The sequence below is a fragment of the Bombus huntii genome, chromosome 4 (genome assembly GCF_024542735.1).
Source record: "Bombus huntii isolate Logan2020A chromosome 4, iyBomHunt1.1, whole genome shotgun sequence".
Lineage (NCBI taxonomy): Eukaryota > Metazoa > Arthropoda > Insecta > Hymenoptera > Apidae > Bombus > Bombus huntii.
Genome location: NC_066241.1, coordinates 16,487,557 through 16,502,482, shown reverse-complemented (window position 1 = coordinate 16,502,482; position 14,926 = coordinate 16,487,557). Strand labels below are relative to the sequence as shown.

At 33.8% G+C, this 14,926-nt stretch overlaps 1 protein-coding gene and 1 long non-coding RNA gene across 10 annotated transcripts; one reads left to right on the top strand and one right to left on the bottom strand.

Moving 5' to 3' along the window:
* The first annotated feature begins 2,062 nt into the window (after positions 1-2,062).
* On the top strand, positions 2,063-12,382 carry LOC126865315 (protein artichoke-like). Of its 9 annotated transcripts, none has more exons than XM_050617738.1 (5): positions 2,295-2,452; positions 3,089-3,334; positions 3,423-3,499; positions 6,750-7,145; positions 8,516-12,382. In XM_050617738.1, the coding sequence occupies exons 3-5, from the start codon at positions 3,471-3,473 to the stop codon at positions 10,158-10,160; spliced, it is 2,070 nt and encodes a 689-aa protein (XP_050473695.1). In that variant the 5' UTR covers positions 2,295-2,452; positions 3,089-3,334; positions 3,423-3,470; the 3' UTR covers positions 10,161-12,382. The 9 variants fall into 9 exon arrangements, with proteins under 9 accessions (XP_050473700.1, XP_050473692.1, XP_050473695.1 ...); XM_050617742.1 differs by lacking the exons at positions 2,295-2,452; positions 3,089-3,334; positions 3,423-3,499 and adding exons at positions 5,108-5,876; positions 5,961-6,106; positions 6,181-6,354; XM_050617735.1 differs by having other exon boundaries at positions 2,287-2,452; positions 3,089-3,499.
* Positions 11,362-14,762, bottom strand: LOC126865350 (uncharacterized). Its single transcript, XR_007689507.1, has 2 exons — positions 14,621-14,762; positions 11,362-14,395 (listed from the first exon to the last, which is right to left on the bottom strand). It is a non-coding gene; the product is annotated as an uncharacterized LOC126865350 (long non-coding RNA).
* Positions 14,763-14,926: the final 164 nt, after the last annotated feature.

Here is a 14,926-nt window from a genome sequence, read left to right as displayed (position 1 = left end):
TTACTTTTGTTTCGCTGCAGATCGTATGATATGAAATCATACTTTTGCTAATTATCCTCTATGATAGCAAAGAATACATGTGTTTTGAAAAAAAGAGATAAATGATAGTTTATTCTTCTACCGTAACGCTTATATCTAATGCTAAATTGGTAAATGTCCACTTTTCCTCTGTGATTAAAATAATTAAAAAGAAGTTATTCTTTTCTGCCGATGAAAAAATGATTTGAATACATCTGATCGAGATAGTCAGCGCCACCTGGTGATCAGACATATCAAATGAATATGTATTTTCATTGCGTCGATAAAGTTACCGTTTGTCTCTTTTTCATGATTACATATGTACATATTAGGCATTATATACGTATTTTCTCTTTGAGTTGCAATTAACTTATATGTATTTGAGATCAGCAAATCTCAAATTCATCAATAATGAATCAAAAGTATTAAAAATAATATTAATTACAGTAGATCTTTCAATTACATAAAAGGGGAAATAACAGAATACGATGCACAATTCGGAAATGTGTTATATTGTCAAATTGTTACGTACATAATATTAAAAATGACAAAATAAAGAAAGGAAACGTCAAAAGTATAAAATAAATGTTGGTCTCCGCAAAGATATTTATGCTAATTTTTAATTATTGAGTACATATAAATGAAAGTAGAAGTCAATGTAATGACCTTAAAGCTTTGATAATTATATTAGTGTATTATGAATAAACATGATAATATCAAGTGAAATATACGCAAAGATCTGTTTTTAAGCGCGTACGACAGGCTATATACTATGAAGAGTCAAATAGTACGAGATAAAATTATTGACCAAATATATATAATACTGCTTAAACATTTTTAATTCATTAGTGTGAGTACATGAATACGTCAATACTGCGTTCGAAGTTATATTTAAATTTCTCTTAAGTAAGCTATATTTCTTGCATTCTCTTTTTTTTATAAAATAAATTGAATAAATTGAATAAAATAAATTGAATAAAATAAAATAAAAGCTAAATAAAACAGCCATAAAAGATTTTAAATACGACATTTTTCGACATTGTAACAATATGTTATATTTACTGAAACTTTTAATAATTTCCCAATAAAATTTATTACTATAAATAAACATATATAAAAATAAAACTAATTATATAAAATACTAGCACAAACGATTGTAAAATATAAAATGCATACGAAGCACTTATTAGTTCTAGTAAAAAAGTTTAGACTTCGAACGCTGTACGTAACATTTCCAGTTATTAATTACGAAAGAAAGAAACATGTTACGTGCCATTAAATATATGTTCGATGTTTTCATAATCCTTTCGTTGGGGACTTGGAAAAATGAAGTCAACACCATGACGTGCTTGTTGTAAGGGCGAAATTAATCTTAGGCAATAATTCAAAGCCACGTTATCGAGAAACCTAATGTCAATTGCAAAGTTAATCAATGTTCTCTCTCTCATTTGCTGTAGAAATACGAGTGGGACTGGCAGGTCGTTGTTCCTAGTCAAGATCATGAGATCCCTATTCCCGACATTTCGCAATGCTGGCGTAATGCCTGACCTCCGCTTCCAATTCTACCGAATGCAATTCTTCAGAATTCGACGTGCTGCACTCATCACTCAATCACGCATTGACTACGTGAACAAACGCTTTCAGACGTACGAGTGACACGTACCACATCCAAGCCATATCGATTTCCCATTGTCCTCTACAGACATTCAATATATGCGCACCTTTGTTGTGTTACGACAATTGATGCAAAAATATTACACTAATGCAATTAGCATCATATATGTATTATAGTATTGACAAAGGAAATTTATATGTAACTGTATTGATAAAATAACTTCTTCTATTAAAGAAAACAATTTCGGTTAATATTATTCGATATAGAAATAAAAACAGTATGATTTTGTATAATACATACATATCATTATCACAGAAAATTTTCAAATATTTTTTAGTCGGTATTCGAATAAGACAATTGGTTGCCCCATCTCTCGGTTTGACCCTAACCTAAGTTGTACACTGTACACCTTGAAAATATGTATATCTATATGGATGTATGTCTTGTATGTACAATTCGTATAAACATGCGAAAAAGAAACGTGATACTCATTGTTGTTCGGAAGTTGCGTATATGTTCATCTCGTTAAAAAAAATATTTGGTAAGTGAATCTTACATGCGCAAACAAGGCTCGTGGATTAAAAATATCATGTAGGCTATTTATCTAGCATAGTTATGAAATCCAAGACATTAATCTTCAATTTAAATATGTATTACTAAGGACAATCGAGAGTGATAGAGAACGCATGCGCGTGTGTCACCGGTGTCTACTTCAGTGTTAACCATTATCCCTCCAGCATTCAGTATTAAAATTGTTATTGTACAAATAAGTAGTGTAAAAGAACAGATATCAATAGAGAAGCAGAAATTATACACAAGGTATGAGTTTAATAAAAATATATTTTTACTTTTATTAGAAAACATGTAGGTATTTATCTTCATGTGACAAATATACACCAAATGTGAAATAAATACCAATTGATTCAATTATTATTCCACATTTATTATCGTATTTATGATACATTGAACACATCTAATCAGAACATGAGACATTATTAATTATTTTACAGTATACAAAAAATTTATGTACACTGTAATTCATGTAGATAATGAATAATCAATAAACACGTGTCAAATGTGATTGCACAACAGAATATCATCATAGCGTCATGTCATGAAGATATTAAAAATTGCCTAATGATGAAACGTCCAGAAAGAAATTCACTAATGTTCGTGATAAATATATTACGTAAACGAGAAAGTACACGTCTTATATGCTAACCTCAAGATAATTGACAAATTGAATGAAACACGTTTTCGAAAAGGGTTAACTGAAATGCGCATGCGTTTCATGTGTATACAATTTCGAGATTCATGTTGCGAATCCCTCTCATTTAACAAGAGATTATTAACCGTGATTCGAGGACATAATCACATAAAATAACGTCGAATCATAAAGCTAGTGAACGAATTATATGTTCATGAGTGTACGAGATATCAAATTTTCCTCAACAGGTAAACTTTGCCTTCTCATGACTAAGGAGGTTAGAATACCTTACAACCCAAAAGCGTAAGATTTTTGTTTGTTATTTACCGGCTAAATAATTCAATTAGTATTCAACAAGAGAGGATGAAATACAGTGCCTATGTGTGTATGTGATCATATGTGAAGGAGAAAAGAGGGGAGAGAGAAACATAACACCCTGAAAAGACGCGCGTCGCGAAACTTATACGACGCAGAAAGAACGAGAGTGCGCGTCAGTACGTTTTACCCTGACCTCGGTCAGGCAGACATGGTTTAATTTAACCGGATCCCTGCAAACTCACAGTTCAATCTATCTTTGTCCAGTGGCACGTTCAAATCCTGACGACGTTCGCGATTTAACCTCACTCTTCCATGGGAAGGAAGGATACGCTACTTTTCCGGTATGTAAAGTGCGTTTTCAGTTTGTATGTCGAATTCTAGATACGATGTCATCAGTATTTTCGAATCCGATTGACTCGTGCGCGACGAAACGTTCTCTAGTAAATCGTTAGAATCTCGCATCATGACCCGGATTGTACCAGGTTTTCACGATGAATATTCATTTGATACTGGTTTTTTTTTCATGAAAATGATAATCGATGTAAATATTCTTGCTTTCGTGCAATTGTAAGCAACGATTAATTAATTATTTGATTCGGTTTAACAACGATGGCATCGAAGTTAAGATGTACTGATAATGCACTCTTTTTTCGTTTAATTCATGTTCATAAAGTTATAATTTTAAAAAGAGTCTCGACTTATATCTCGTTTAGAATGATAGTAACGTAAAGTGTTTGCTTTTTATTTGCTATAGTGAAGTATGTAGCCTACGTGCGTTAGTTTCAGTTGATAATGACCGGAAGTTTACTCTCTTATCAAAAGCAGCACTACTTGTTTTTTTAGTTTAAATACTGCTATTGCCTCTATTATTTCAGTAAGAACGTAAAAATAATTTGTATTATAATTTTTATAAAAATAGTACAAGTAAAAATAATAAAATTTATATTAAAAAAACAAGTAGCGTGCTACTTTTATACATATATAAAATTTCCAAAAAGATGCATGTTTTGGTATATAAATATATTAATATACTTTTGATGTATAAATATACATCAGTACCACGAAGTTAATATTTTATAATGTATAAAATTGAAAAATTACAACTTTTTATATCATTAAATGTCTCAAACATTATTATTTGACAATTATTAAACATTATTCTACGAGATCAAATAGATAAAACACGGCGAAAGAACAATTCAAATTGCAAGCTGCAGGAAATAAAGCATATCACAGGTTGCATAATCGTCTGTCTCGTCAAAACAGTTAAGAGAATGCAAGCACAAGGTTCGTAGCAATTTCAGTTTGAATATCATAGTCATGAGACATATCGTCGATACGTTACCGATTTAGATAGATAAGAAAGTTTCAGCGGAAAAAACCGACTGCTGAAACCGGTTGATATACTGTTGAAGAAAGAGAAAAACCGAATCACTCTAGCCAAAGAAAGCACTCGGATTTCCTTTGAATTCGGCTGGAAGTATTCCCTTCCACTCCAATATTTGACAATCTCGAGTGCGAAAGATAGAATAGATATATAAAAGAGATGATATTTGCAAAAAGTATGAATTGAATTGAAGCTCTTGCCGGAAGACTCAATGCAAATGACTCGATCCCCTCACGCATAGTCTCTATCGTCGCCGTCAGTGAGACATGGACTCCTAGCTCGGATGGAATTTAAAAACGAAAGATCTATGGCGCCAAAGGCGAGGCAATAGCGAGAAACACAAGGAGGAATCGAAACGGGAAAATACACTTCCTCGTACACCATCGACTCCCTTTGGCTCTTTGGGGGATAGTAATGGTCTAGGCCGAAGGCAAACTATACGTAGAAAGCTGAAGGGGCAGTAGAGCGTGCAACGCGTAGCATTCTGGCGGAAAGCCTTCCTCTGGGCTTCGTTTGTGAAGTTGACTACTGGCCAGAAGCGTCGCCACCTTTCTTTGTACGTATGTAGCCGCTTCTCCGTAGCCAACATGAAAACTTACTCAAATGTTATTCATCGCCATAATCAAGATGATTGTGCTCGGAATTTAATACATACAAAATTACCTCTGTCAAGCGTGTATGTTTGACCAGCGAACCGACAGTAATGAATAGAAACGTACGTTTGATGGTACTGTAAATGGGATGTCTTCCATAATAATATTTTCACTCTATTCCCATCGTAATCAACGGCTTATATTTTACATTTACGTATAAAAAATGTTTTATCCTCGAAAATCTTACTTTTTCTTTCGACGATAATCGTTACCGATAGAAGAATGGCACGGCAATTAAACTCCAGTCTCGTAACGGATAACTACAATTACCAACGAATTTAAACGATAATAATTGTCCAGCGAACAAGGACTTTTTCAATGGCATACTTTTGTATTGTTAAAAAAAGAGGGAACAGGTATCTGAAAACATCAGAAAAGACCAGTGAAGAGCGCTTTACGGGAACGATTAACGATTCTGGCTCAACGACCTGTAGCGCCGTGCATTGTTGCTCGGAATTACCGACCGCCAATTGCAAAGTCCGTTCCTAACTGACAATTGCTCCACTTGCTTTAAACCATTAGTACTCGCCAGTTATCTTGTTGGCAATACACTACAATGAACATCGTCGTCGTCATAGTTGGCTAAAGTAAATCTCATCGTCTCTCGGTGGCGATGATTTCTCTCCCTTTCTCCAACAATGCATTCATTTGTAATTTGTATATACATGTATATAATAGGTACGTGATAAGATAACAAAAACCATTATTCGTTGATTTCTTTATTCATTAAATACATACCGGTATCATATAATATGTTTACAGCTGAATACTTAATCAAATAAGGAAATTGGTAATTTTACTAAGATTTCAGTATTATATGACTATGCTCGTGTTGCATCACAGATACGCGCATGCTGGAGATACGGTTATACAGATATAGAGTAACTATTGAAGTAGGTTACCGAACTGTAAGTTATCGAACTTTATTCAAATTTAAACGCCGAACGTTTTGTTTGAAGACGACGAAATCCCGTATTTGCAGACAGGGGGAAGTTTCTTTTAGAATGTCGAGAAGGATGTTCCTGCTCGTGGTGAAATTTCGCGAGAATGCCTGCGGAAATAAGCTTACAAACTTACTTTGTATATTAAATATAAGGAATAAAAGAACCAACCGATCAGATTAGAATCCAAATCTGAATTCAAAATTCTTTTCTTGGTATTATACGACAATTTCTCTGCGAATAAATATCAGCTATGTTTGAATTAATAATTACATTAACTTTTAAAGAACACATTTTCTTCCTTTTGCATGTACAAAATAAATTGAGCTCTTGAGATTCTTATAATTATGAAACTTACGAAAATACTTATACAAATGATCTTTGCGGATACTTATGCAAATTCATATTTTTATAAATACGGGTAAAAGAGTAGGTTTGTTCCAGACGGAGGTTTGTTCCAGCTACTAAATATCATAGCGAGCATTATACTTTGAATATTTTACATATTTTTATATGTTATTTGCATACTGTGCATTTTTACATCTTTAAATTTCTCATAAATTCATAAAAATCTGCATTTAAATCTATTTATAATTATTTTTATTTACAGATATCCCGTGTTTACCAAGATGTTGAGACTACTTTTATTAGTAGCCATTCTTGGTACATCGGCATTTGCCTATAATGGCGATCTGGTGGAACAAGAGTGTCCTGTAGACTGTCATTGTCATTATTTTCGCATCAACTGGGTGACCGACTGCTCCGAAAGCAATTTAACTAGCATACCGATTGACGAGCTCAGCCCGAACATTTACGTTCTAGATATGAACGGTAATAATATCGTACAGGTCGGTCCATTTCCACATTCGATCAAGCTAAGGCGTCTTCAGATGGCACATAATCGATTGACTGAGCTCAAGTATGAATCTTTTGCTGGATTAAATTATCTACTGGAGGCGGACTTTTCATCAAACGCGATCTCTCATGTCGATCCCGAGGCATTTAGGTAAGAGCACTTTTGGATTTTTTATTCGGTTCGTTTTCTGCGTATAACGTCTGCTACACGCGCGTACGTACATAAATAAGAATCGTCGCACCTATTTGCTATATAAAGATGAAATTGGAGATAGTGATCTGTAGTAACAAAATATTTGTAACTTTTTATTCATAACGAGTAGGTAGTGATTTATATATAAAATGCAGAAACTTTTAATTTTTCGAATTGGCAGTTATTCGATTAAATCAATTTAAGAAAATTTGTGTAAAATATTTAAACTTAAAAATCAGGAAATTTTGAAACAGAAAATGTTGGTTAATTGATAATTAATTTTGTTCAATTTTAGGTATAAATGACAGGACCTTATGATACAATTAAATTATTAAATTTCAATAATTTCCAGACAGTTCTATTATTCTTACTTATATTTTTTAATATTGCCTAGGAATAATTTATTCTCGTAATATTTGATATTACTATACATATATAACGAGAACATATGAATTGTCTTGTTGCTCTGCATTCACATTGATTTTTATACGTATTTCTAAGGAAATATTGAAGTATTACTGATCAGTAAATCATAGAATATATTTGAGAAATGAAAGTTGGAAAATTGGTAAACTACGACATCAAATATGCACTTTAAATTGATTTAGTAATCAATTAATCTGCCTATTATAATACAGAGAAATAGATTTTCCTCGTTTTTATGTTATCGTATATTTATTGCAGCACTATAATAAATATGTGCCTGAATTGAATTTCTTAAATTCAAAATATTATGCCTGACCTTTTTTAGAAATTTTTAGTCTTTAAAAAAATATAGTCTTCTGTGTTATACGAATATTTTCAAAACAATATAGAACATATTACATACTGTAATAAATCTGATCTCATAATATTATCTTGAGTATTTTTCAAATAATTCAATTCTAATCGGTGCATGATTTAACAATGCTGCGCTAGAAACAAGTAGTATCACAAAATCTAGTATATACATCATATGTGTTTAATTAAGCGATCGGTAATATAGTAGAAAAGCCATTTTCACTCAATAAACAGATATCGATCTAATGTTTCAATTAATTATTATTCCATTAGCTTCATTACATCTTTGTTTAAAGGTTCCGAAATAGCTTTTTCCTTCATGTTCAGCGCTGTAATGAAACTTTATTCCTAAACTAATTCGAATTTGCGGTTCAAAATCTGCTTCGTTTGAACGCTCTGGCTTTTTCAGTTACAAGTCCTTTCCTTACAGTTCCTTAAAGTTTCCTTGCAGAATTAACAAAAATAGCTATTTTATGTACTTACAAGAACTAAGCTCATGTCATAGCCCTTCTAATTACATTATAAATAAAAACTCAATATTTTTACAGGGACAGTCCTGGTCTAATTTCGCTGGAGCTTCAGAACAATCCTTTGGGCGAGGTGGAAGGTCCCTTCTTAAATTGTCGCACTCTGCTCTACCTCGATCTGAACTCGTGTGGCATCCATCACTTGAATACGGAATTCTTTTACAATACTACGAACCTAAATAAACTCGACTTATCCCATAATTCACTCGGACAGATCAAACCCGGCCCATTTGATCACCTCACTAATTTGGAATATCTGAAGTTAAACGCTTGCAACTTAACCCACATCTCTCCAGATGTGTTTGCACATTTGGAAAACCTTCGAGAACTCGAAATGGCGGAAAATGATCTACATACATTGAGCTGGACAAACGTATTAGCACCTCTGATTCGTCTTGAATACTTAAACATCAAAAAGACTAATATCACCAATTTGCCAGGCGATGCTTTTGCAAAGAATTTGTACCTCAGGCAGTTGGTGCTTGCTAATAACGAATTGTGCCATTTGGATGTTGGAAACACGCTGGGCCATAATCTCCACAGTCTTCAATCGTTAGATTTATCGAATTGCAATTTACAAGATCGTCTATCGGAAGAAGCTTTTAAAAACGCTAGCAAACTACGTGTATTAAACTTGAGCAACAATCCAATGTTCGCTAATGAATTGACAGCCGTGTTGCGTCATTTGCCAAAGCTTCACAAGCTTTCGTTAAGTAATTGTAGCCTGCAACGTCTGCCTAATACGTTCCACGTATTCGAACACCTGGAGGAACTAGATATCTCGCATAATCCTTTGTCAGATGCGTTTGGTAGTTTATTAAATCCACTGGAATCATTAGAATATTTAGATATGTCTTTTTGTAATCTTGGTCATCTTGGAAATAACACATTCGCTCATATGACTTCGCTAAAGAAATTAATATTATCCGGAAACAAGTTGCATACCCTGGAAGAGGGATTGTTCGCGAACTTGACGAGATTGGAGAGTTTAGAACTGAACAACTGTGACCTGAAGACTCCCATCGACCCCAAGGTGTTCGGCGACCGAGTCAGTACCGACATTATCGAACTCAAGCTCAGTGGAAACGCTCTGGAAGTACCCCAGGATGGTCCCCTACTTCCAACACAATTATCCAATCTCGAAATGCTAGATTTAAGTAACTGCAGCTTGGAACATTTGAATGAAAACCTCTTTTCTACAACTAGGAGTCTGACCCAATTAAACTTATCCAATAACAGTATTTCTGGCACGGAGAATCTGGCCTCTCTGAAGAAGCTAGAAATGCTGGAACACCTAGATCTCAGCAACAACAGTTTGAATTCTATCTATCCACGAGTATTCAGGTCGAATCCACGTCTGTTGTCGGTCAATTTGCTGAGCAATCCATTCGTGTGCAATTGCTTCATCACGGAGATGTGGGACTGGGCGATACAGGTGAAGAACGATCTGCACGTGCTAGTGGGCAGTCAGCCGGCGAATTTCGAAACTGGTGGAGTGAAACTGAGAAAGAGTTTATCTTGTACCTATGACGACGAGACTTATCGCAAAATCATGGAACAGGCGCGCACCAGCAGCGAGCCGCGACGTCCTAGAAAGGGTGACCTAACTCCCGCCCGTACCTGGGCGAAATACGTCCGCGAGTCGAATTGCGGTCGTAGTTCATGATATATAGCGAGCAAATTTCAACATCCGATACTGAATGTCTATTACGACAAGACACACGGCAAACAGAAGAGCGAGTTGTAACGTATCTTGAAACTGCGAGGTGTATACGCACATACACATGCACATATGTATAGCTATGTACAAGATGTGCTATCGTCAAGTAATTTATCAAGATTTTACTCCAAGGAAAGCTAACAACGTCAGCCAAGATAGGATTAAGGAGTGTTAGTAATACGCGGGTGCCAGACGTCAGGATGTTGAAAAATTTTCTACGTGGAGTTTAGAATATGACCTCGTGTACGTTTCATTTAAATGGAATCTGTATTCAACCCTGTATGGGCATCGCCATCTTCATGGAATCACGATAATACGGGAGATGGTGATCGATCGTTCTTAGGTAGGAACGATGACCATCTCCGACAAACAACCCTCCTCTGTTCGAGGGAAACATGTTTATACGTTGAAACGGTAGTCGTATTTTATTGGAAAGTGGTGCAATCCGTCTAGCGTCAGTTGGAATGATTAATGCAACGAGGGGTGATAAAGTAAAAAAAGAAATATTTATCGATCGCCTGAACAACGGAAGGTTCTCGAATTATCAATCACCCTTTTGCCTCGAGTCTCCTTTGTGTTTCACCAACACTTTTTTCACATTGATGCCGGGAATTAATGGTCGAAAACCAGTCTAAGACCGTTCGTTGTTCCCATGACAATGGTGCCATGTCTTTAATTAATCTCACTCAACGATCGAACCAACCTTTACTCTCTTTTTCTTGCGAGAAGTTAATAATGTTGAACTGAATTGACAAGTGTCGGAGCCTAGAACAAGAGATTCAAATGAAACGTGAACCTAAAATATCGATTGAGTCAAGAGTAAGTATCCATAATAAAATCACAAAGTTCTACAAAGAAACCGAGCTTTTAGCTGTATGAAACCGAACATAGATTCTATTTAAACGCTGATGAACGACGTGAAGTCATTGTTAACAATTACCAGGCCCTTACATGCTCGTACATACACTCTTACATATCTATTGTTTTCGTATTATTATATGCGAGCGTGTGTTACGTAAGTACGAGTGTGGACATCGCTAGGTAATATGATCCGTTTAGAAACAAACTTAACTGTTCGAATTATTGACCCTCGACTAGAAACGCAGTGCAGTTGAGATTATACGCGATTTTATGTATTCTTTTGACATTTATTAGTTTGTGCAATCCAGTTCGCAGAGAATTGTTAACAGAGTTCAATCTGTAATAATTATAGCTATATAACATAGATTAGATCTATAGCAATTTTTTACTTTGTTATTTCTGTTCGTATTCTCTTCGGTAATTATAATTAGAGACTACAGAAAGAACATAATCAGTAATTCCAAAATTCAATAATCAATATCATGTTACCAAAACATTATCTGTCTTTAAGAGACATATCTTTTAATTGAATATGTTACTTCCTCCTCTGTTACTTTTACCACCAATGGACAACGAAATTATTCAAAAAGATAAACTTATTACGTTTTTTCCCGCGTCTCTTCAATTGTTAATTTATTATTCATGCTTCAGTTTAATGATGCTAAATTATTTTTGCTTCGCTTTGCTAGTCGAGGATCGATCGGTGTTATAAAATTTATCGTTTGTTATCCTTTGTATATTTAAGTTAAATCGTTAAACATATTTATTTTAGACTATAATTGTCGCAAGTGACGTTACTTTTCACACTTGTTGCTAATTTCCGATTAACGACACACGCCAAGAGACATTTGCTTCTTTTGAAGTTAAATTACTTTGATGTTTGCTTGCACGGATGTATACTTGTGCTTTCCGTAATCAAACGCTATCTTCCCGTTTCAATGAAAATGTGCAACAATCTCAGTGTTCTCTGATTCTCTGGCGGTGTCCATGTATAAACAAATATGAGGTACTCTTAGAGTACTCTCATTTCCGGGCCATTCTCCCTCAGATCAGACAGTGACGATTTGAGTCTAGTTTACATACCAAGATGACTATTTCGTCGAAAAAGCACATTGCTAGCATACCTAGTACGAAATCGAATAAAATATATGTGTATATTGGTCTATAAGAGAATAGGTATGTAAGCGAGGTTTTTAATCTTGCTGTCGCTTAAATCAAGCATGAGTAAATTCAGGTGCCGATACGATTTCACTATGTTCATGAAATGTATAAGACTGTATTTAATAAATGAGTCATTTTTCTTGGTACGCGTTGTATCTTTCCTTTTATCCTGATAAATTATAGAATATTTTATCGTTTTCAATATTTTATCTGTCTATCGATTTTAGTTTATCGATATCGAAGTTAAGTGTTAACATATTCGATGAATTTTCAAAATCGATTTTCTCGCCAATTTTATTTAATAATAAGACATTAAAAAAATATTCTTTAATTTTAACATTTTTTTCCTTTCCTTTTATAAAGTTTCATATCCTGTTCCGTAGGTATAATATTGTACATTTTGAAACTAACTTCGTCACCTTTTATCAGAAATGTTTTCGTTATGATGATTCAAAAGACAAATTTTACCGACTCATGGTAATAAGAATTTTATTACCTTGTGACTCAATATCATTAGCGGCTTCTTAGAATAAACACAGATTATGGGACAAGTTATACAGATAAAATATTATTATATTAGTTATATAATATTATTTTAATCGCCAAAGAAGAATTACCAAAGTACGTAGAAGGGAGAATGAACTGGAAGGACAGAAGAATATTAGCAAGGTTCAGATGTGAAAACGAGACCAAAGCAAGGGAATACTGGAAAGAAGAGGGAGAAAACAGATGCAGACTATGTAAAAGGAAAGAAGACCTGAGACATGTAATAGAAGAATGTGAAGTAACGGGAGGACAAAAGGACATAGAAAAAACACTAAATGAAACTGGAGAAGGTCTAACAGAACTAAAAGCAATAATAGAGAAGAGAAGGTCAGTACAAGACGGGGAGGAACGACAGGAAGAAAGCACAACAAGGAGACAAAAGCCCAAAGTTGCAATAGTTTTTTAGTCATTAGTTTTTAGTTTTTAGTTTTTGTTAGTTTTAGTTCTTAAAGATAGAATAATTAAGGAGTGCAATATAATAGAATGGATAAAAGGGGAGGTAGATATATGAAAAGCGAAATAGGTATAAGAGATGTAAAACCGAAAGTTCGTCCAAAGTTGAAAGGCACGGACTAAGCAATAATAAATAAATAAATAAATAATATACAATATTATTTTATTTGAAGTCGACAAACGATTAGATAACCATATATTAATGTTTACAAATTACTCGCTATTGCTGTAAATTTCGTAGAACCTTCTGGGTAATGATAATTGGAAAAGAAATATTGCGCAATTTAAAAAAGAATAATGTTTCAGAAAGGAAGTTTCGCTTTCGGCAGCTATGATATTACCATTATATATACAGAGTGTATATATTGAATACTTAATTATTTTTGCTATTACCGAAGATAAAAAACATGATTCATAAAAAATGTGCTTCTGTGCATTTGATAATTATAATAGATATTCGCCCAAAGTAACAATACAGATTATTTGAAGGTTATCGATACTTTTTTTATCTTAACGTCTGTTTGTTATAATAAGCTTCATAATCCCATAAGTACGTAATTTTGCTATGTCAGAATTATAAAAATATATATTAAGATTTATTCCAATTCACATATTTGCCGATTAAATTATTTTTACGCGTTATTTTTTAATAAATGTATAAAAACACGAACTTATGAACTGAGTTCATATTTCAGTTATTTATATTTCATTCACGTAATCCACATTTGTATCGACACTATCCGCAATCTTATCCAGACATTTGCATGCTGCGAATGCATGTCGTATGAAACAGAAATGTGATATTTACAATTTGCAATACTATACTGAATAAATTAAAAAGTTCCTCCTATCACTACGAAAATAGTAAACTATATTTCTATTTGTCTATTCTAACCATTTTGCTTAAAATGTGTATTCCATTTTTTACATTAAGTATTAATATATAAAACTATTTCCGTATCCGCCTGAAATTGAAGTTTAAGTAGGGGAACGATTTCGTCAAATTACAACCCTGTATAAAATAGGCGCGATTTATTGAAAATAAACGGTATGACACACATTAAGCGACATGTGGACGAACTTATGAACACTTATGTAAGCGAAATTTTGTCGGCTCGTAATCATGTTCGTTACGTGTATACGAAGCTCCACAATATAACCTAAATTGTAAAAACAGTGCAAAAGCATAACATAAATTCAATAATTTGCTCGGACATAGATACATTAAAAAAGATCTACACACAAATATGTAACGAACTAAAATAATATCACGATACCATGTATAAATAAGAAAACCAATGTTTTGTATATGTTAACAATACAATGTCACTAACACACGTATGTGAGTACTTCGTGTATAAGTAACTTGTACCTAACAATTTTACCTTCATCAAATACAGTTTAACACGTGTAAAATGATCGAAGCATAGTTGCATTGACGGTGCTAATATAGAAGTTGAAATCATTGTACATATTACATAATTCTCGGTTGCAGGTATATTGTATACCTTGCACACGACTCCTATACTCTGAATGCGTATACGTATAGAATGACATAAGTGTTAGTCTATGAATGTGAGATTCACTGGTGTGCACGTGACTGAATCTCGAGTATACGTTTCTGTATAGTCGATGTATGACTAGCGGTACCGGTTGGTCGTCTAGTGAGATACATCTATATGTAGTTGGCT

Coding starts and splice junctions, on each gene's coding strand:
- LOC126865315 (XM_050617734.1), top strand. CDS start 5,812: ATGATTTCTCTCCCTTTCTCCAACAATGCATTCATTTGTAATTTGTAT. Junction 5,877..6,749: donor TATATACATGTATATAATAG/GTACGTGATAAG, acceptor TTTTATTTACAG/ATATCCCGTGTTTACCAAGA. Junction 7,146..8,515: donor GTCGATCCCGAGGCATTTAG/GTAAGAGCACTT, acceptor ATATTTTTACAG/GGACAGTCCTGGTCTAATTT.